The 23,350-nt window shown below is 42.7% G+C and overlaps 1 protein-coding gene across 4 annotated transcripts in view; it reads right to left on the reverse strand.

Moving 5' to 3' along the window:
- The window catches only part of LOC117236798 (dipeptidase 1), a 76,506-nt gene extending 53,915 nt beyond the window's left edge, over positions 1-22,591 (reverse strand). The window contains exons 1-2 of one of the 4 annotated variants that reach the window (XM_033500069.1): positions 22,238-22,591; positions 19,099-20,879 (exon numbers count right to left, since the gene is read on the reverse strand). In XM_033500069.1, coding sequence (XP_033355960.1) covers positions 19,099-19,223 — 125 coding nt within the window. In that variant the 5' untranslated portion in view covers positions 19,224-20,879; positions 22,238-22,591. Of the gene's footprint in view, positions 1-19,098; positions 21,227-22,076 lie in introns of all 4 variants that reach the window. The other 3 variants (XM_033500067.1, XM_033500068.1, XM_033500066.1) reach the window with 3 other exon arrangements.
- Positions 22,592-23,350: the final 759 nt, after the last annotated feature.

The raw sequence follows: 23,350 nt of genomic DNA on the forward strand, positions 1-23,350 counted from the left end.
CCGTCATGGCCTGTACTTCTTTCTTTCTCGTGAAATGATCGTGCGATTTTATTTTGTTCAACATACTCGAAAGATCATAAACGAAGACCACAGAGGAAATACACGAGGTGTAATTTTTTTATGTGATTTATTGTTGAAACTATCTTTTAATTAAATTTAGTTATCGGTCTCGCGACCATCCCCGTATTTCGCCTCATTTATCATCTAGCCATTTTCAGTTCCCACTTGCTTGATCAACTTCATAAATTGAAAAGCAGGGGAAAGTGATGATGCTGTAAACGCTATTTTCTAAATTTATTTTGCAACTCGCCGTTATTTAACGTCGTCCTGCTGTAATAAATGAACACGTGGAACTAAGTAATTTGCTTCTTTCTTTCATGATTTCGAACGTTAATCGTGTACTTATGTAATGAAATTGAGAAACTGACAGAAAGTAGAGTCGAGCAGTTTGACCTGTGGCTCGTTTATCAGCAATTTCAACCACACCACAGCGATTCAAAGTTAACTTGTTTCGACGCTTTATATCTGCTCGTATCATTTCACCGTGTATTTTATACACAGGCGGCGATCCGTTTTATCGAGTGTGACGCGATACCGTGAAATGGCCCCTGTTTCAAGTAGCAACACACCGCATGTGTCCTGCGGACAGGGGAAGCCGTACTCTGGGGGGAAGTAGAATGGAACAGGAGATATACGACGAGAAGGGACGGTAAAGCGAGTAAACTTTGCCTCTTACAATAGCATTAGGCGACGTACAAGTTTCTCCGCAGGTTCGGTTACTATGCCCGCGCTTCGTCTAACTTATTTCATACAAAATCCTTGATTCCTTTTGCGAAGATTTTTATAGACGGTTGTTGGTCAAATATTGGCATACTGGAGACTCGGGTCGTCAACATTGTTAGCGAAGCACTAGTAGAAATTCGCGAAAGAAAACGGTCTGTCCAGACCGTGTGTAAATCCCGATGTTTGCTGTGTACGCAAAATTCCATCGAAAATTTTCACTATATAAATATCATCTACAATATGTTGGTATATTTGCACCATATCGAAACTAATGGAATTCATTTGAATATACACACGATCGAGTTTCTATCGACGAAAGATACGCACAGGCGATATAGAGTCAGCGTGAAAGGAGTATTCGAGATTGTGAGCCACGTTACCGAGGCAATACAGAGCGACGAAATACAAGCGAATGAGAGAGGAACTAGGCAAGCTAGGGAACTTCGCATCTTGGAATAGCATTAGCCAACGTCTAACTTGCCCCTAGTTCCCCTGTTTCTCTCATGGTATTCTTGTTCCGTGTTAATTCCTGTTGGATATATGTACGGTGTGTAACCTGGATATCCGATCTCGAGTTACAATCAATGTTACACTAGCTTCCTGTCGCCTTAAGATCCTGCTTAAGGTATATTCCGTACGTTATATCTGGCAATTTAACACCGAGGCAAACGTATTCAGGGGACGTGTTCATTTAGACTCTGACAGGCACGGTACTCGAGCGCGTGAAGCTTTAATTAAACTAATTACGTCGGGGTAAACTGGAAACTTTTCGAACGACGAAAGGAAAAAAGAAAGGAGGTAAAAACGAAGAAGACCGGAGAAGCTCTCCTTCTGCTAACATACAAGGTTAATCCATGAAACGAGTGTAATTACGAGGCCGAGACAGCGACTCGAGGCGCACGAGTTCTTGTTCGAAAGCCATATACCCATTAAAACTGTATTACGAACCGGGATAATTCTAAGCACGCGTCGCATTCCTAGCCTGTTTCATTCGGCTGACACGCCAATTAACCCGGCATAATCGACGCGACGCAGAAGACGCAGCCTACGTCGCCTCATCTACGTGGCGAAACAATTTGAATAATCGCGCGGATGTAGGATGAAGCGCGGATAACGGCAGAGAGAATCCGCGTCTTGTTGGCTGTCGTTGGCGAACAGCTAATTGAGCAGGACGCGATGGCGCCAAGTTGTATTTCTTGATAGCATCGCGATTACACGCCTAGTGTAATTACTCGCGGAAACTCGTAACTGCGTTTCACCGGCTTGCTGCAAAAGTTTCGCAGCGTATGACAATGCCGCTAACTTTAAACGGCTCGATGTGTGCCTTCCGCGATGCACCTTCCAACTTTGTTTCCAGTTTCTACCACCTTTTCCTAACCCATGTTCCTCCATAGTTACGCGTAATACGTAGACGCGCGAATAATCGATTCCGCGATGGTTTAATTGGCAAGGCGACGCGGTTTTATCGTCTTGTTGGAGCTTTAATGGCGTTCATTGTGCGAAAGGGGCGGTGACGTTGCGTGGTGAAACCGAACGTTCCGTGGTTTGAAGGTAAACTTGATTAACACGGAACTTGAAAAATTATTCCATCAGATGCAATGGAATTAAAAGAACGAAAGGACAGATTGTGCAATATTTACGTTGTGTTTTGCCGTGTTGATTCTTCATCGACTACGTGTTTGTCAAGTGTATTTAAATATTTGCCAACTTTTGTGCAATGAGTTTCGTGAAAATGCGGCTGTTTGAAATTGTTTTACAGGGTTGTCTGCGTGTGATGTACATGTCGACATTTCGTCTCTTCCAATTCTTCCCTCGATCATCGCGCTCTCTTGTTTCACTGTACCTAATAGTCAATTTTGGTATGAAAATACTCCACAAATTCTCAATGAGATGCTGGGAAACAGAAGGGTCGTGACATAAAGGAATTTTGTTACATGACTAAATGAGAGGATAGAACCGTGTACACGCAGCGGACGGAGAAGGAACGTGCGTATTGTTACCTCAACAAATCTGACCTAAATCAGAGATGGATCTCTCTAACCGTTTGCCATCAACCGCATCGCATGGTGGCTGAATGCACTTTGAACATGGTGCGAGGGGAATTTAACTTCGAACGAATTAGGTAACCAAACGAGCAGCCTGTGTACCCATCTCCTCAAACTCCTGCTTACTCTGTTTCTCTCTCTTCTCTCTCTTTCTCTTTTGCCACTTGTCGTCCGATAATTCTAAAAGTTTATAAGGACTCGCTAGGGAACTCGCTCTCTAAACATTCCTATCAATTAACGTTTACTAAGCTATTGTATACGTTAACTTTCTAATCCCTGAGCCATCTGTTTTTCTCGTTTGCTATTCTAGAAAAGAAGATTAGCAGAATGTTTGAAAAGTCGACACTACGGCCCTTAGCCATCGAATTACACGTACACACTTCGTCGAACGATTAACATTCTCGAAAACCCACTTAAACCCATAAAATTTCTACGAAAACGTACGAACCGCTCATTTTGAAGCTTCCAATGGTTCTAGCGTTAGCCCGCTCGCAACACTGAACCAGCCACCGATAACGAAGACAATCAACCGAATGACTTATCCGCCTGATTAGAATCGTTTACAGACTCTAACTGGATTTTCTCAGCAGTTCTTTAATTTTCATCGTTTTATTTAATATTTCTATGTCTAACTATAACAATAATAACAGGTCACCATCGAGCAGGCTTTCAAATGTTAATATTAACAATTACAAGCATTTGGCTCGTGACACCAGCAGATCCTAAAAACGTACAAAATCGTTCCCTCTAATTCGTTAGAACGCTAGCTACCAGCTCGTATTCGTTTTCGTATTCTCTATTTGTCGCGACGCGTTCTTTGTATTCTGCGCGGTCGGACCCGTAATCGACACGGATTGTTTGCTCGAAATACTTTCGTTGCTCCTTTGGACTGTTTACCGCTCTATCCCTAGCAGCTTCCTTTCCAACCCTCAGCTATTCCGAATGGTGATTGGATTTTCAGGTTGGATTGCGTCGTATCGAATGGATTCTACGCTATAGCGTCTGTTAAGACCCCCGTACAATCGGTAAAACAGGTTATATAACAAATAAATAAAAACTTATTTGCTAACACTAAATATTTAATGAACATAACTTAAGCGTAAGTACGAAGTTGTAGAGTTCTAACATGCAAAGTTGTCAGAGTTCAAAAGTCCGACGGTCCAAGGGTACAAAGTCTAAAGTTCATGTAGGTATTCAGTGGAAGTTCGAGAGTTGTTCAAAGTCCTTGCGTTTCTATTCCTTGCAAACATTGTATTCCCTTCAAAAATTGTATGCCTCCTGAAATAAACTTTCCTCGAACGATATAATAGTCTGATCAAATGTCTTATTTTTATCAAGTTCTTCGAAAATGAGAAGAGAGGATTCAGGAAAATATGTCGTCTCATTCTATCTCTATTCACGCCTGAGTGTCACTACGTGGTCGTGTGTGTCACGTGCACGTGTAATTAAGGGTTCGTTAGTCCAACGTACGTAGAGGGTGTCTTGGAAGTTCTAGGTGAATTAAATAACGCGCTCGGTTTCGGGACTGCTCAAGACTGACTCTCACAGTCAGAACTGTCTCTTTTATTCCCTCAATGCACGCATACTCGTCCACGTTGCACACAAATACGCGCATAGATACTTTGGTTTATTATATTATTATAGATACTCCACGTGTCAGAAGACGTTCATTGCGTCGTCCTAGTCACGGCCAGTTAATTCTAAAGATAAAATTATGCGCCCTTTATCGCTATAGAGAAAACAATTCAAACAGCAAATAAGTTTTCGACGTCTTATCATTAAGTTTATAAAGTTCAGAGTATCTTATTTCAAACAGCGTCTTCGTATTCTGTTTTTGAACCTTTAGGTCTCCGCGACTATATTCGCCGGATGCGGTTAGCCTCGGGTCTGTGCATGAAGCGACATACGAACGATCCGACCAATAGCCGGAACGCGGCTTGGTAATAATTAGGAAAACCAATAAGCATTAGAGCCGGATCGTTTGATACTGTCGCTACGTGCGACCGCATACGTACAGTGAAGTGAATTGGATGAGACGAAGTACGTACGCTTATTACGCAGGATACGCCTATAAATACGTAATCAAAAGCGCTAAACGGTGCGGAGTTTCCATTTGAATGCGACTGTGGACTAAAAAGTGTTCGACTGAACGGAACTACAAGCTGACGGAAACTGATCTAATGGATGTTTCGAAAGACGATTAAAATAGTTATACTGGAAATTAAAGTGTACGTGAAGGTAAATTGGATAGGTCGCTATTGGCGGCGAAAAATCGTACGAGCGAATCAGCCGGCAAATCGATCGGTAAATAGCAAAGTTTGCCAGCGCGTTTCAAATTTGTTCTGCATTTTTACGCAATGTCAATTAATTAAACAGCGAAACGACGCGTCGAGATTGTTTGCGTAACCATTTCCACCAGCAGACACAATGTTGAAAATTTCTGGTCGGACAGCTTTGGCCATTCCCGCGGTTGTCATTTGTTATTGGCGCGATATATTCACCGGTCGATGAACGATGGACGTACTTGAATTTTTAATCGAGCGGGTTTTGCTCGAGTCATATGATCTTCCTGAGGTGTATACGTATATTTGTTTGTGGTGATAGTGCGCAACTGCTGGCTTGTAGAGACTGGAGAGGCCGAGATAGATTCTGTTGCGGATGTAGATGTCGCGCTGCTGGGGTACTTGCTGTATTTTCTTCCTATTTAAGAATCGTGGAAGAAAAATCGGACTACGATCGCCAGGATTTTGAACCCGGGTCCCGAACGTTCGTAACCTAAGGCGCTAACCACTGCGCTACCGTTGTCCGGTGTTAGTCAGTGTCGAGTGGTGGTACTTGAGCTGTCGAGTGCCGCCACATTCTTATCGGCGACGAAAACCGAAGAGACGGAAAGTAAAATCGGCTCTGACTGGTTCGATCCTTTTTTCCATCGTGTCTAAGCGAATCTCGAATCGGGACGATATTCGGACGATCCTGTCTGTAAAAATTGTCTTTTAAAATGAGCGATAAGCATCGGTAGCCGAGGATGGATGATCCAGGCAAGTGTTTGGGGTAGGTTGGCTGACAGCCAGGCTCGTGTTTGCGCTCATCGATAACAGGGTGTCGTAAAAATTCCGCCGCTTATTGGTCATAGCCGACCGAATTATTCTTTTTCCCTTTTCCTTTTTCCCATCCTTTCTCTTCCTTCTTTTTCCCTACCGCGGTAAATTTCATCGATCGCCCGGCGCACGGCGAGAGAAGGGTGGAAAAAAATTCGGGCCGATATCTTGCTTCTTCGTTTTATCGTTCTCCATTAAAGCTGCTTTCCCAGCATGATTGCCCTAATTACGTCCCGCCTGTACAAAGAGTGGCCAAAATTACACCCGAGCCGAATTCTTTCGTCGATCTTCGTCAATGTCGCCCGAACGAAAATTGGATACGACGGCCGACGATTTCGACGAACGTCTTTTCCAACATAATTGCCCTAATTACGCCGTCCACGAAGAAAATTCACCTAAAGACATAACACCGCCGCGGCATCTTCCATTCCCTTTAGTATTTTCTCTTTCCCAACGGAGACCAAAGACTTCCGACCGGAGATCAGTCGTGATTTTCTAGTCAACGTCACCTGCTTGTACTTTTGAAGCATTTTCACATTAGCCCTTCATACATATTCAACGAATACAACACGTGTCTAAGAGGAGAATGATATCCACGAAGCTGATTTCACGAAAGCGCTGCCGAGTTTTCGTCGTTTTCGTCGGAGAGAAGGCGAAAGGGTGGTGCGAAGCTTTATGTGTGGGTACGTACACATGTGAACGCAAAGAGGTGGGGGAGGATACGTTTTCATCGGAGAGAGTTAATTGGCAAAGCGCGATAAGGTTGCTGGGCTCGATATGCATACGAATGGCGAATATTCCGTTTGCTGGTGGCAGTGGCAGTCACTAGGCATGCAAATACGACTTCCGGGTCTGGTAGACCGGCTCGAGCCTATCGCCTGTTCGAAACGCACACGACCTCCTTCGTCGCTTTGATTATTCCCAGAATTTAATTAGCTGTTTCTGCTGTTCGACGTTTCACAAAAATTAACTGATTAGCAGGTATCGGTTCATAATCCACGTTCCCTATAATATTCTTCGATTCGTATGGTATTCAGTACACAGATACGCGATAGATACATTTTTGTCAAATGTTATTTTCTGCTCAAGTACAGCTATTTATATTCCATGTGTTCTGTATATATCTAGCCGTACAATTGTACGAATACATCCGAGGGGTAAAAGCATCGAATTAATACCGAATCTACTTAGTCCGACGTTCTGCTACACTTAACTCCTTTTTGTATATTTCGAGAACTAACGAATTAATTTTATTTTGATCTTATTCGTTACCACGTCAAATGTATTGCAATATGAAACATTCGACATTGCCTGCTCCAACTTCATTCTTGCAAAGAAATTAAATCGTTCAATAACAGACAAGTTACGAGGGAGAAAATTTCATAGTACCAGGTGGGAAGGGAATCAGTCGGCGATTTTTTCCAGGCTCCCGATTTCGCGTAAACCAGCGTCTAGCTGGCAGCGCATTAGCCGCTGGTTTTCTTCTATGCTTTAATTTGTTCGGCGATTAGCCGCAGACCCGTACTATTTCGGTGGTCGTCGCCGTGCGGCACGCCCGGAATCATAAAATTTAATCCAGCGTAAAATCCACCGGCTATACGGTAAAGTTAGTTACTGCCTTTTTAAAGTTGCCTCCTCTCGGATCCTCAGCAGACAACTGGCGTTTTTCCGCATCTTCCTCCACGGGTAATACCCGTAACATCGTAAAAATGTATTTTTGTAATCCTTTTTCTCGTCGTTCACTTCCTCTTACACACCTCCTAACAGCTGCGTTATCGACCATAAGTAATTGGACGCTTCCAAATCATCGCACATACGTAAATGATACCTCAAACGAAGCTTTTAAATCCAATTTTGGTCTCCGAACTTGTACGATCCTTAAACGTGTCCTTTTAACGTTGAGATCTTTGAATAATTGAAATGTATGTTTGCGATCGTATTCTATAAGATTAAACTATACGAACTGTTGGCCATTCATCGAAGATAGACGTGAAAATAGAACGATGCAGGTACATTCCTTGTACGATCAAGCAGAGTACACGTGTTTGATTTTAGTTGCAGGAAGAGGTAAAGAGTTAACGATAGGCTAAACGTATCGTAACTTTGAAATTGTAATAAAAATATTAACCTGTCGATCGTTCGTGCACGAGGTGAGCAAATACTAAAGGACGGTAGTGCATCTACGTATAGCGATTTAACGAAGCTATTACAGTTCGCGCGAGTGCCGGAATCGTGTATCGCCGTCGTTACCGTTACATCTGCGTGACATTATAGTGGTTATCATACCTGGCAAAGCTCGCTAAATGAATTACACACGGTTTTAATGGTGGTGATGTCACGCGTGTAACATAAATATTCGGTAATTACATCGTTTTGTTTAGCGGCACGTTAAATGGGATGACTTCTCTTCGCGTCATTTTTTTCCGCAATTCGTAAAACTTTCGGTCTCCTCGGAACGTTCAGTCGGAAGAACGACATTTGTTATTGTTGAGAATTGTGGATCTTAATTGCGGAAATAAAAGTAAAGGAACACTAAGGTTACACTTAGAATTCATATTAAAATAGTTTTGGATTTATTTAATGAACGATTTCCAGGATCTTCGTCGATATACATTTGCACGCGTCTCAGCACTATCTTTGTCTCACCATCTTCCATACCACATTACCAACGAAACATTACCACGCACACATATACTTCCACACATTCATATTCACATACGCGTGTCACTACTACGCAGCCAATCTAGTCTATCACACATGTACGTATCTCAATAGTTATATAGATCCTGGTTCAACACTTAAGATTTACGACACGCGCTAACGACGACACGGACCATGAATGCTATTTTTGAGAATGCTATTTTAGATCTATACGATGCTCAACTATCGTAACATTTCTGAACACGTTCCTAACTTTATTTTGTCTATCCTTGTTTATCTGTCTCATAGTAGACACGCGTACCTAGGGAGACAGTAGGATCGTGACACGACGTGAAGTTTTAAGTCACGTTTCGGAATCCGAGATCCATGATCCGATTTACGAGTACGAAGCCTCGGTAGCGTGGACTCGGTAAGACAGCATCGACGCCTTCGACTAACTCCGCGAAATCGAGTTACACGTTACAGCTACATTAACTCTGTCAGAAGTTGGTGTCTGTTCATGTGGTCGGTTTTACCGGTGTACGTATTACATATATATTGGTGGTAAACAGACGTGCAGGGTTCGTGGCCGCGTATCGTGGGCCGGTTATACCGAAAATTAACCTCTGTACGTAGCTTGCTATTTGCCTCTAGCGACCTCGTCGTCAGGTTGCCAAAGTAACTCTGTTTCCTGTTGTTCATCTAGTAACCATCCCACTTTACTCTTCAACTTCGATAGATTAGGCGGTTAATCCTCTGGCTCGTGATTTAACGACAATTCTCGCGAAACGATTTCTGTCTGGTTGCGTTTCAATCGCGTTATCGCGTCGTAAGTCGTAAAGGAACGAGTCGGAGGACCACCGTGAACGATTTCCGTAACGTCTCGACGTGAAACGTGCTACTCGCGTTGAGAATCTGCATTATTCATAAAAAAAATGAACGCCACGGAAACTCCATCCACAACGGGTATTCATTCGACGAGACAGTCGCATCGGAAGATAATATCGCCTCGGTGAAGTTTCGCGGGCAGACCGCGCCAACCGAGGCGTCACGACGCGACGTCGTTCCAGTAGATTCGATAATAACGAAGAGCAGCGGATATAACGCGATCTTACGGTAACCGATTCCTTAGAATCTTCGCTTTTCTTACAAATTGGATTCGCTGGACGGTGCTAATAATTCGCCTCTCTGTCCCTGTTCTTTGCCTGCTATTCATCGCCGCTGGCGTACAATGCCCAAGCTTAAAGCCATAGATTCTTTCTGCAGGGAACTTCGATCGTTACCGCGGCTCTTCTTTTCCATTCGCTCGCCCCGCGGAACCGTTAACGAACGTTCGTTGATTCTCGGTTAAAGTTCCACGTAGTCGATGGTTTTGCACCGCTCGTTAATAAAATTAATTAGAACGACGTGGAACGAGTAACAAAGCCGCGTGACAGCAACTTTTGTAGCGACTTTGCGCTCGTCGAAAGAGCTGCCGCGCCGAACTTGCGTTAGGCATAGCGGCTTCACGCGATAATCTTGTTTCTTTTTTCACGTTGAAAATTATAACTAACGAGAGATTTATTTTCTTTTCGTGATGATGACGCAGCGAAGGAAGAGGAAGGGACAAAAGGGGGAGAAAAAAAAAAAAGAAAAGGAAGGGTCGGGGGTTTTGCAATTGGCCTTAGACGTCGTGATAACGAAAGATTGATCAGAGGACGTATTTTCTAACGCAAAAGCAGCTCTGAGCTAATGTTGCAAAGCGTTTCAGGCTTTTCTAAACAGATTTTATATTAGAATGTTTTATAGGTATAAATAAAAAAGGATGCTATATAAAAATATGTAAATGGCGTGGAACAAATCAAATGAAAAAGTTATAACGCGAAAAAGAATATAAACCTTTTATATCGTTAAACTTTTATATGTGATAATCCTGGAAAAGAGGTATATTACACAAATTTGAATACGCGCGTTGAACTGATATGACGAGTCAATTGATTTATGAGATGAAATAAAATCAAAATGAACTTCCTAGGATAATACACTGAATTTTTTATCACTCTTCGTCGGTATTTTATCGATAGAAACGGCGAACGTTTTTAAACCGGCTATCGTAATTGCATCGATCGTAAACCCGTTCTTGCATTATAGCATAGTAACCGCAAATCCTTTATTGTTCCCTACTTCGAATTTCTATTATATCTCTTCAATAAATCTTCGAATGAATCGTGTTACGTTCTTTTCTTATTTATATCCATGAAACGAATCGATACATTTTGACTGGAAGAACCTTAAATAGTTTAATATATTTTGGTATCCTTTTGTTGATAATTCGGTAATGAGAATGGAACGATTATCGCCAGATTTTACACGTAGATTTTACACGAAATTTTTAGGTCGATACGACGTGGAACGAAGTCACGTGTGAAAATTTAAACTTCCCTCGACATTATTACGTCGGCTGAATTAACGGACGGGTGGAAAGGGCTAGTGGCAAAAGGCGCACGCTTATATTTCACATTGGTCGTTATCGTGGAAACGACTGGCGTTTGCACACGATCTTTAAATGGAACCGAAGCAGACGCCTTGGCGAACCAGTGGACACGCCCGCCAGCTATCCGAATGAAATTGAACGGAGAGAACTCGTGTGTCGATACGGAACAACCGGTGCAGCGCGGCGGTTGTTTCCTTCTGGAGGAATCGGGTTTATCACAGAGTGAGCAGATTTTTTAAATTAAACTCGTAAAAAATTCATTGCACCTACACCGGGATAGTTTTGTTTAATTTCACGCAAATACTATTCAATTATTCAATTTCTCTATGAAAGATATAGAATATCATGAAAATAATATTCGCAATATCTACAAGATACATGATACATACAGCGATTGCAAAAGTATTGTTCGTATTTTTCAATGAAACGTTTCTTTGCATCTTTTTCTATATTTCAATTGTTTTCTACTTACATCAGATTTTATATTTCATTTTGATGGTGTCTAACGTTTGTGCGAATATTCGTACATGCTTAGACTTAATCGATTAATATGATACAATGTTGTGCAAGCCAATACAAACCAAGACAATACATAGTTCTACCTTTGCTGTTTGCGTTGACTAATTTAACTATTTGCTGTTCGCAACTCTTGCAGTTGATGGAGCAACTTCTTTGCACACGTAAGATCGCTCAGATTCTTACAATCGCTGTCGCTGATCTTATTAATCGTTTGCTTAGAACGTTTAATATCGTATTGGAGTTTTTCTTTCTATTAGAACGTCCGGAAAGTTTCTTTCGTTTTATGAGGAAATAATAGACGCACAACGTTTTTTGTCTTATATTATTTTGTCGAATTACGTACGATCCATTTTGTTCTGTCGAGATAAACACCGTGACATTTCACAGACTTGGTTTCACCTTTGTATGAAGGTGCACTGTTGTAAAAAACACGTTTGCGAAAGAAAGACACTTTTCGGACGACCTAATATCTGCCGATGTGTGCAGAATAAAAGAAAAACTTGCTACCTATGGACACGTGTAAGTCGACATCTAGACATGCACTTTTTACTGCATTGATTATATCGATGTCGATGTGTGACACTTCGTGAAATTTCTGACTGTAAGTCCTAACTTCGTGTTCGAGGATTTGTCGTTGTGACAGGTATACAATGGACGAATCATTGTTTTTACCACTCTGCGATTAGTCAATCAAAATCTTAAGGGTATAAGAGTCGGTCGTAAATTCTTCTCGAGGTGTCTTCTATGGACAAAACGAGGAGATCTCGCGTGAAAAAGAAGCCATTGTTTCGAATCGAAAGCGAGATACCTTCGTCGATAGACTTGGCAGACTTCCTTCAGTCGGAAAAACAATTCGAAAACTGTCTTATTGTTCTCAAGGTAGCGCTCCTTACCGCCTGAAGGTAACGAAAGGTGTTGCTCTTCTATAGGTACCACCGATGGTAGTATCCATTTGAATTTCTTTTTTTGTTTTGTTACTCGAACGAGAGAAATGAAAAAGAGAGGAATAAAGAAAGAGGGAGCGAGAGCTCCTCGTCAATTTCCTAATTTCCTTTCGTCTGGAAACTGGAGCGGCGAAGCATCGCGAATACACTGGCAGAAAATCGTTTCAAATCGACACACGAATGATTTGAAGTGGATTGAAAGTGCACCGAAAGTAAATCGAGCTTCGAACGTTTCTCCGGTAAGGACGAGAGGATGGTAGAAAGAAAGAGACAGGAAGGAGAGAAAGGAAAAGGGAAAAGAGGTTTCTGCACGGGTCACGTATGAGTATCGGCTCCTTAAACTAGAACGACCGCTTTTAACGAATAAATTTCTACTTCGGGGAAAAAAAGCTCGCGTGAGTCTGCGAATATTCGGCTTGCACTCTGATCTCCACGTACACGATAGGTAACCACACTTGAAATACAGCGCTTTGCAAAGCCTCGCTACGATGCACCAACCGAATGAGAGGATTTATAGCGTATGCATATTCTTCGTCTTTCTTTCTTCTTTTTCTCTTTCTTCTTCTTCGAGTGGAACGTTGGCACGCGCGAGCCACATGCTAGAAGAAACCTTCGATTGCATTACGATGGCACTTTCCACGTAGCTTCCGGAAACCGGGAAAATTTCTCTTCCATAGCGAGCCGATATTATCGTACGTCGAGTAGTCTCACGTGTCGCGGTCTCGATAATCTTTCTCTATGGCTATTGCGATCGTTATCATTGCGTCGCGGACCGCATTCTTTCCGAATACGGTTACGATCACGCCGAGTGCAGTCGAGAATATCAAATCGCGTATGTGCCCTCTTCCGATCCTTACCGGGCAAAGACTGCATAATGAGGTCTGTATCTCTTTCGAGACATTGCCGCGCTCTATCGTTGATTTATCTTCTGAACGCAAATTTTAGTAGGAATCGATGAACCTCAGGTTGTAGAAGTTTAAATCATTCGCGCATTAGCGGTATAAGAGAAATAACGAGGTCATAAAATTTATCCAGTTGGAAAGTACACGGCTCGTAAAGTAAAAGCGCAGTTCGAACGTGGAAACAGGAATTTGATTAGACATACACACGCAATAGGAGATAATAAGGTGTTCGAGTACTTGTCAGGAGCGAACGTTGTTAATTCGTTATTATCAGAATTAATTTTTCCTCTGTAGTTTGGTTAATTAAGATTAATATTTCAGCCGTAATACTTGTCATATAGTGATTACTACGAAGCAGAAAAGAAGACAGGGGATTTTACCGCGTAATTTTAGTGAAAAATTGAAAGCAAACGTCAGAAGCCGTATCGATCAGCTTCAATAACGTCGCAATATTACTTTTAAATATTTCCTTTGTTTAAATATTTTCTTAATTTATATAGAAGCAAATAATTCGTCTTTAAGTAATCGAGCATTAATTATATATCGGATACCAAAATTGAAAAATCTGTGAGAAGTAGAGTTGATCGACTTCGCTTATATGTAACTTGATAAACTATATTTACAACTTGAAATCCAATTTGCATTTTTAAGCTCGTACTACTTACGGCTAGATCAATCCACGTATACATATTTAAGGGATTAATTTATATTCTCTTCCATTAAAAAAAAAAAAAAAAAAAAAAGATAAACAAGGTAAACTCGGACCTATATCCGGGCTTCGACAGGCATATAGGCGTTCCTCCATCCACTTTCGTCGATTCTGCGCGAACTTGGCCAACTCCGCGACGACCTAAATCTCCTTTTCTGCTTTTAAGCTTCAAGCATCATCCTGGACGCTACTTGCACCCTGTTCTGCATGTACGTTATCCGTGTGCTTATATATTTATGCGCCGTTGAGCGGATACGACCGTACGTCGACGCGATAAACTCGCAACTTTGAACTCTGTTAGTATCACGTGCTCTAGAAGAATGATAATGTTCAACGACTAGCTTTCACTCGTTCGGACTATATTACTCTTTGTCGTGGGATTCTTCGTGCGCGAACCTCTACGATTTCAATCTTCACGATCAAAGTCACCGATTAGGTCGAACTTACTTCATGACTAAAGGTAAAGACTTGTTGCTCCGCGGTATAAAAGATCTCTGTCACTTTGTCTTCTGTTAAAACTCTTCAGAAAGATCTTAATCTGCTCACTGTTCATTAAAACGACGAAACTTGAGAAGAAGTTGCCTTACACGCAGATTTTCTATATTATAAGTATCATGTTTCGTTTTATAAAGGAAATATAGAAACAGTTGCTACGAACAACATTTACGTCAATTATGCATAAATTTCAGGTTTTTGAAATATACTTGGGAAGGAAATTTTGATCTGAGAAATCAGCTACGTCTCGTATTTCCTTTTTAATAGATGAAGACAGGATCTGTTGGATTAAAAAAAGTTCTGTTGGCTAGGAAAGTGTCTAAAGTGTTGAATATTTCAATGTCAACTATCCAGTAACATCACAAAACAAGTGATAAAACACACCGACCTATAAATTATTAATATTTATCTCTTGATCCATCGTGCCGTAGATTTTGAAACAAGTAATTCGATACAACGGTTACAAATGTTAACAGCGCAGCGAAAGAGTTCAATTTTGGTTAATAGCGTCGGTGCAAATTTGGAAAATTATTGGAATTTTTGTGAGAACCTCGCGAGCCTTTCGCTCAAGTCGAATATCTGAAACGACCGAAACGTCTATGGTCCGTAGTCTCTTAGTGCATACGTTCTTTCTCTCGAAAAGAACATTTGAAAAGGGTTGTGACGTGGAAACCGCTTTGCACCCTTTCCTTTCCCAGTGGAAGACCAGTGGCCCACCTTTTGCGGTCTAGCGGCACGGAATGGCCTAGGTAATTAAATATTTCCGCACGGCAATGAACGTTATAAACAGAGTCGTTGAACGACGTAATTACAAGCTGCTGTCCAAGCGAGTTATCAGGTTCGCAGAGGAATATTTTCCGCGTTTCCGGTGAAAAAACGAGCCCGCTTTCGTTCACCAAACAGTTGTCGGACCAAGGTTTAATAGGCGTACAAGCAACCAGCGATAATTACGGAGCTTAAACATCTCGCAGAAGAAAGCAACGTTCGTGAATTTTTGTCCGGCCTGTTCTGGCTCCTTGGCTCGTACGCGAATTGTCGCCACTCGAACGCTCGTTTGTGTACGTTTTAATTGAATATCTGATGCGGAAACACGGTAATAATAACCCTGATGAAAAAAAATATTTTGTCCTTTTTATCGAAGAGCGAGATGAAAACGTAGAGAACAGTCACCGGAGATTTGCCGCATATATATTTTTTTTTTTTAATGAAGCGAAACACAACCGTCGACTCTTTGTTTCCGCGTACGTTTCTCGCATACGAACGAAAAAGCTCGGCCACGATACACGAATTGGCCAGTCGCGAAAATTCCGACGAACGGTTTCATCCATTTTTACGGTTTCGCGAACAACAGGGCGATGCTCATCGCGCGATTGTTACGTAAGCCCTTGTGAACTCTTTTCGTGGCCTTTGCCGAGGAAAAATGCAAACTATTATACAGGGCACAATAGGCTCGACGAGGCTTTCACTCGTTATCGGTAACGAATCGCCTTCGGGTCGTCGACAATCGGCGAAATCGTTCGTGTTCCATTTCCTCCCGTGGTGGTATCCTTTTATAGAGACGATACGTCCGAGGACTTCTCGAATTTCTATCGCGACCCAGGGGATGAAAGACTCTCTCCTTGCCCATGGTCGACAGGGCTGACGGAGAGAAGACCGTAATTTGCACCAACAAAAGAATCATTCTTTCTCTCGTCTTTACCACGATTCGTTGGCTTATTTTTGACAGGTCGCTAGAAACGTCGTTGCACGATAGTGACAGATCTATACTTTGAGGAAAAAAAGCATACATCGATAGAGGGTTCGATAGTCGGCCCGACTATGTCTCGACTCTAAGTGCAAAGCAACTCGAAAGAATTTTTATTGCTTTGTAATTGTTTCTACGTTTACAAATGCACCACACCGTGGAAAGAACGAAAACTCCCGTTGGTTGTTCGAAGCAGAGGGGATCTTTGCCTGGTTTCGATGGATCGTACGAGTGAAATTTTACGACGACGAGGGATCGTTGTTGCTTTTCGATTCGAGAGGCTATCGAGTGGTGAGAGACATCGATAGAGTCGCGTGCCAACGAAATACGCAAAGGCAGGCGTTGGGACGTGTACGGATGGAAGTAGCGAAAGGAGACGCGAGGCATTGTTTCACAGCCACGAGAAGTGGAAATTCGTATCTACTTCGAAGTAACTTGAGAAAGTGGAAGACCAATAGCCACTGGCCATCCTCGAGATAAATTTCATCCTGCTTTTATTCCTTTCACACCTTGCGTTCTCCTTCTTCACCGCCTCTCTTCAATCGCTTCGCCACTTCCCTTTTCTCTTTCTTCCTTCATTAACGTATTTTCTTTCGCACTCGTAAAACTTTCTCATTACCTCTGAGAAAACACGCGACTCTCGAGTTTCTTCGAATCGAATCGCGGCTCTTCTTCCCTTCAGAGGAGATAAAGGAACGATTTTAAGTCGCATCGCCATCAAATCTCTTCGCCAATACTATTTTCATATTCCATCCTTTCATCGCTTGTACGTTCTTGTCCGCGTGTTTGTTCGTACGCGGTGAACGGACGTTGCGCATTGAGCGCGAGTTGTTGCAGCGTGTTATGTTTTCGCGGTCGATCGTATCAAAAACCGCGTCGTGTCATCGTTTCTTTTGTCATCGGCGAGTTTCTGCGAAACTCTGGCGCACGTTTGTTGCTGAAATTTTAGCGTAACGAATTTTACATCGCGCCAACGAAAAACAATTTGCTCCTCTATTTTCCCGCGAGGAAGTTACTGCGGTTGCTCGCGCGTTTTTCCTTTTCATTGTTCGGCAAAATTCATCAATTTGGAGAAACAAGAAAAAGTAGAGACGAGTTGATCAAAAAAACCGAACGATAGAAATATGTGACGTGGAAAATAAACTTTCGTCGACTGATTCGATTTCGTGGATGGCAACGATGTATGGCTACGAAATTGAGAAACGATTCGTTTGTGGAATCCAAGGAAAGTTTGGCCCTCCGTAGAGAGATGGAAAAGCAAGCGTTTTCGGACGATTCGACGCTCGATCGCAAATTGGACAGGACACACGGACGACGTTCCTTTCAAGCTTAATTCCGGTGTAATTAGAGGCATGCTTCGGCTATAGAATGTCGTCCATGCGCGTCGTTACGACGACATTGTTCTCCGCTGGCTATAAATTCGTACCTTGCGATGCTTCAATAGAGCACTCGAGTTAACGATTACACTAGAGTTTTCAGTTATTCATTAAAATTTCAACAATTTTATGAGACGCACGCCAAAAATTCAAGTACCAAGGGCTGGAGAGGTGGAACGGGTCTCTGTAGATTCTACAGGCAACGTTAGCATCCCTAAACGCGAACTCGCTTATGTATACCTCGTTTTAAATTCCACTTGCAATCGTTTCACTACGATCGAATCACGCTGTTTCATGACATACAGGATAACTCAGGTGTTCACACAGAACGGTGTTAGAATATTATACAAATAATAGTTAGAGGATGTTACATAAATCGTAGACTCGTAAGTCCTTTGTTAAAAACTCATAATTAGAACGCAGATGCTTGTGTAGATTCACATTTCTACTTATTAATTTAATTAAGGAAATGAAATGTAGGTAGATGTTTGTTTCGCTATACTTTAGATATTTTTTTTAGGTATTTTTCCATGTTCTATGCATTCTATATATTTCTCGAATTTTTATATTTTCTATAAAGCCATAAATATTCGCAATTTAATTGTAACAAAAATATGAAATGAGAACGAACTGACATTTTATTCGATAAAGCATAAAAACAGATTGGCGATGTTCAAGTTATTCCCGTTTTAAATTGTCGCCCATTCTTATAAATGGTTGACGTCTGTGACAAATTTAATTTATTACATCACGAACTTCTTATCGATTTCCTTTAATTTCACCGAATGCATTACAAATTCATTACATTAATCCTTGACGCGTACCAATTTTTGCCTCGTAATAAATTTTCTTCCGAATGATTAAACAATCGTTCTATTTAAAATAATCCACCATTTAGACATACATTACTAGCATACTCGGTCTTCGTTCACATATAAAATAATGATAAAATAATTAATGATCACGTACTACATAACGTTCACTATTCGCTATATTAAAAAGAAAGTCAGCTTAATTCCATATGTCGTATTTCTATCTATAAAATCTATACTGACCTACATTTATGTGATTTTCTTCTCGTCTTTCTATTTAGTACTACTTTCTAGCGAAACTTTGTGTAAACTCCTAAAAACCTACAGATCCCAAGCTTCGTCGTTCTGCCTTTCTCCGTTAAATTGGCAAATCCCAAGATCGAACCTCAAAATCCTCCAATCTTTATTTACAGAAACTAGCATTGTTTCGCAAGAAAAGCTACCTGCGTATGGTACAGAGCTGTCGATTTTAAATTGCGTGTTTCTCTCTCTCTTTTTTATAGTAAAAAATTTATAGATCATAAAATTGTAATCTTAGAGCAATTTCCTTTTACTCACCCGTCTATCAATGGCACGTCTCTGAGAATTCTGCGAGCTGCCGCGAGACGATCTCCTGCGTGGGCAGCGAGCAAAATCCTCGTCAGTAGCTGACCAAGGACCATCACGCCCACCACCATCCTCATCCTCCTCCTCGCTGGACCCGCAGCTCTTCCTTACTAATGTCCTCATGCCATCACCGTCGGCTGACCGGCTCACCCGCAGGATATCCCTCCTAACAACGATTCTACAATTTCCCGTTTGTCGTGTTCGGCCCCTTTTCACTCGGACGTTACCGTTTTCTCACCCTTCTTACTCGTCACGATTCATTCTCGCGGAACTCGTCGGCAGTAGAACGTAACTCTCAGCGAACACGAAATTTCCAATCGTCCAGTTACAGATCCGAGAACGTCGTCTGAATTCCGTTCTATTATCGTCGCACTAACCTTTTACTACAGCGTTCTTGACAGTTGCAGATCATAAGGTCTTTTTCTTCTTAAATTTCTGTTTGTCCTCTGGGCATTTACGTTCGTACATCTTTGTAGATTCTTGTGGGTTATCGTTCGGTTAACAAACTTTCTTAGCGAGTCTTTTGTTGGTTCAACTACGCGGTCGTTGTTGATAAACTTTTTATGTCACCGTTATTTAACTTTGTTCTCGGTACTCGATACTTCAGTTAAAAAAGTTCCACGAATCGTTTATTCTGCTTCTTTCTCTGCTCGCATTTCTGGCGGCGTTTTAGCATTGTCTTTTTTTTTATACAACCACCAGCGTACTGTCCTCTTCTTATCTTTACGTCCGCTCGCCACAGGATGCGCGTCGACTGCTTTTAATTTCCCCGCAGTGGCGCGGCCCCGATAGGAATGCACTTTTTAACGAAAAGTTTCAACCCGTGGTTCAACGATGATGCGCGTTTATCGAATTTTTCTTACTTAACTGGCCACCTCGTTCCATCGGCATCTCGAATCTTTATATAAAGATCTCGAAAATCGTAGCCAATTCCTTCCTTTCACAGACATTCAACCACCAATTTTCCTTCCTATAATCGCCACACCGAATCACCTTTCGAAGCTCGTCCCCATCGATCGGCTCAGTTCTTCATGGTCCTCGAGAGGTTATAAAGAGCTTGATGGAATCAGGTAACCGCCCTTTCGGAGGCTACAATTTGCACAGTGCCTGCTTCGACGACCAGATCTCGGCTTTTGGTCAGAATCTCGGCCTAGGGCGAGAATGTTGCGAGGAAATTGAACTGTTCCCGCGGAAACACTTGGCGGCGACTGTTTGCTAATTACGTTGAAGCACGTTGGGGACTCGAGGGTCTTGACTCTGTCCAAATTATTTGGTCTCGCGAATTCACGATGAGTATCTCCAGCTCGTTACCACGAACCACGCGACTCGCGATGATCTTCGTGATTTTATTTTTTAAAACACTGCCAGTCATTGGCCGTTGTCGTCGAACACCGCGTGATTACCACGAGTGCGCTAAAGGATGAAAATTAATTAGCAGCGTGAAAAGATGGGCAGGCAAGGCAGAGGCGAAACGTACAGCCGGCTGGTCGAACAGGTCGAGCGTGAAAAACTCGTTTTGCTCGATCGTCTTCTTTTTGGGAATTGGGTGGAACCGGTGTTCCCGGACGGTACGGTGATGTACGATCCGTGTCCCTTTAACGTTGTCGGATCGAACCACGCTCCCGTGCGGTCTTTTTCATTTGCGACCGCCGCGCGGTCATCTGCACGCACTGGTGATACTTCATGATCGTCGACGGTATCGCGGTCCACTGTCACAGACCTCGATCGTAAATCTGTCCCAATTAATTCGGTACTCGATTAAGTCTCGCGATTAATTACGCAATCTCCGAGTTAGGGGAGGATGGTTTCCTCCTGTTTGCGTGTTGCACTATCTCTCTCTCTCTCTCTCTTTCTCTCCCTCTCTCTCTGTCTCTCCTTCTCCCTCTATCTCGATCAGGCCGCCTATCTTTCTGGTTCAGCCAACACCAGTAGCGAATGATGGATCGTCCAATCCGACGCGGATACCTTTTTTCCAGTCTCTTTGATTGCGTCCGCGTGCACGATCTTCTCTCTCATGAGGTTTTCCACGCGACCGAACGAACGATCGTTCCGCAGAGGCTTCCAGTCGAACGATGCATTACTGCAATCCGAGGATGGAAAAAAAGAGTTGAGGGTCGAAACACGCGAGGATTTTATCGTTTGACGCTTTTGAAATTTTGTCACTCTCTCTCTCTTTCTCTCTCTCTCTCTCTCTCTCTTTCACCCTCTCTCTGTCGCTCGCTCTATTTCGATTCGTTGATTCTGAAGGAATCTAATCGTTCTCAAAGGCAATTACCGCGTAGCCGCGTTTTTTCGTACGGTATCACAGAGTACGAATCCGATTAACAATTGAACGGCTTAGAGGAACGCGATGGAAACAGGCGACGCCGTTTGCAACGAGGCCGTTAACGTCGACTGCGACTAATGAGTTAGCCTGTTCATAATTATCGGCATACATGGTCGTATAGTTTCGTAACCGGTTATCAGCGTGATACACGATATTTATCTGTATGACAGGTGATTAATTAGCGCTAACGGCGTTAACGATCACGCCCTTTGATCCTCCTTCACAAGGTGACCAATGATCTCGTGGCTCGTCTAGCTTCCCAACATTCATCCTTCGCCGTGAATTTTTAAATAATTTTTAAATAACGCGAGATCACTCTGCTTTACGATTTACAAACGACCGAAATCCAGCCGATGAAACTACGAAGCTTCCCCGATCACAATTTCAATTAACAATCGTTCTACTTCAATTGCTAATCGGAAGCATTTTCTCGTTAATTTCCGATTAGTTCTTCGTCGCGCGTGAACCACTTGCAATGGAGCATCGTTGTTCGAGCGGAGAACAAGCGTGGCTCGTAAAAAACAATGCTCGCTATTGCGTACCGTGTAAAATTACTAGTAGCAGAGAAAGAGAGAGAGAGAGAAAGAGAGATAAAGAGAAGTACAAAAATTCTGGTTGCGGCGAAAGCGCGTGTGAAAGTTCTGCGGAAAACTTGTTCGCGAAACTTTGGACCGCAATCGGGAACGGAAGTTTCGCCGCGTAAATCGTTGGGAAAACGGAAGCACGGACAGTACCGGTATAAGATCGAAACTTTCACTGGAGAACCTTTTGTTTCCGGTGCGCGTCGCGTCGTTGATCCTCTTGCAAGGGGTCTGTGAGAGGGTGTTAGCACGGCGTCCAAGTCACGCGGCCCCGATCACTGGTTGTTCGCGGTCCGGAGTTGAAGACCCGACTGATGGAAACGTACGCAGAAACTCGGTATAGCCGAGGGCGCAGGCGCTCCCGTACCTCTCTACGATCGTCCTCTCTTCCATTGAGATCCGCTCCCCTATCTCTCTGCCTTCTCTTCCGGAACCCGCTATCCCCTTCGACACTTCGTATTCCGATCCCACGTATTCCTCTGTTTGCCGGCCGTCTGCATATAGGCACATCGGTCGACGAACGCGCGATCTGCCAAGCTTTTTCGAATCGTTTCTAATCGGAGCATTCTTTTAAGTATACTCTCGTTCGTAAGTATTAAGACACCTGCCGATCTCGTACGAAACGCGACTGTTGCGTCGTGAATCCTCGCACGAGCAGCTCGTTATTCGCAGCTTTTGATATAGCAGAAAAGTAAGAGCGAACTGTACGATTGCTAAAGAACTTTGTTGTGTAATTATAACGCGCGATCTGGCATGCTTTTTTGAGTAGATTTCAGCCTTCGTTCGTCCTTTTACGTACGCTTTCGCTTACGAGCGTTAGGACAGCTGCTGATTTCATACGGAACGCGACTTGTTGTACAAATCCTCGCACGAGCAGCTCGTTATTCGCAGCTTTTGATGTAGCAGAAAGGAAAGAGTGGACTGTGTGATTACTAAAGAAGTTTGTTTCGTGACGAAGCGAGTACAACACGAGATTATGCGAATTATGTATTCAAGTTTTCACAAGTGTCCTAATCCTAATACTGCAAATGCACGTGTGTGTATTTTGGCAACAAGAATTCGGGAGGAAAGCAGACGGCGTCACGGTTACGCCGATTTAGATATTCTTTGTGCGATCTCGCCACCAACCAACAGCCAGTCGCTGCTTTACAGCCCCGTAAAGAGGATCGTGTCGCCTTGATTCCTTTTTTACGGCTTAGCCCACGATATGCGACCGACTTTTCGACGAATTGTTTCACAGGCGAAGGGTTTCGTGGTCGATCTTCTCCGCTGCTTTATTTTTGGTTTTATGGCAGGC

Source organism: Bombus vosnesenskii, unplaced genomic scaffold (assembly GCF_011952255.1).
Source record: "Bombus vosnesenskii isolate JDL3184/JDL3185 unplaced genomic scaffold, Bvos_JDL3184-5_v1.1 scf7180000013352, whole genome shotgun sequence".
NCBI lineage: Eukaryota > Metazoa > Arthropoda > Insecta > Hymenoptera > Apidae > Bombus > Bombus vosnesenskii.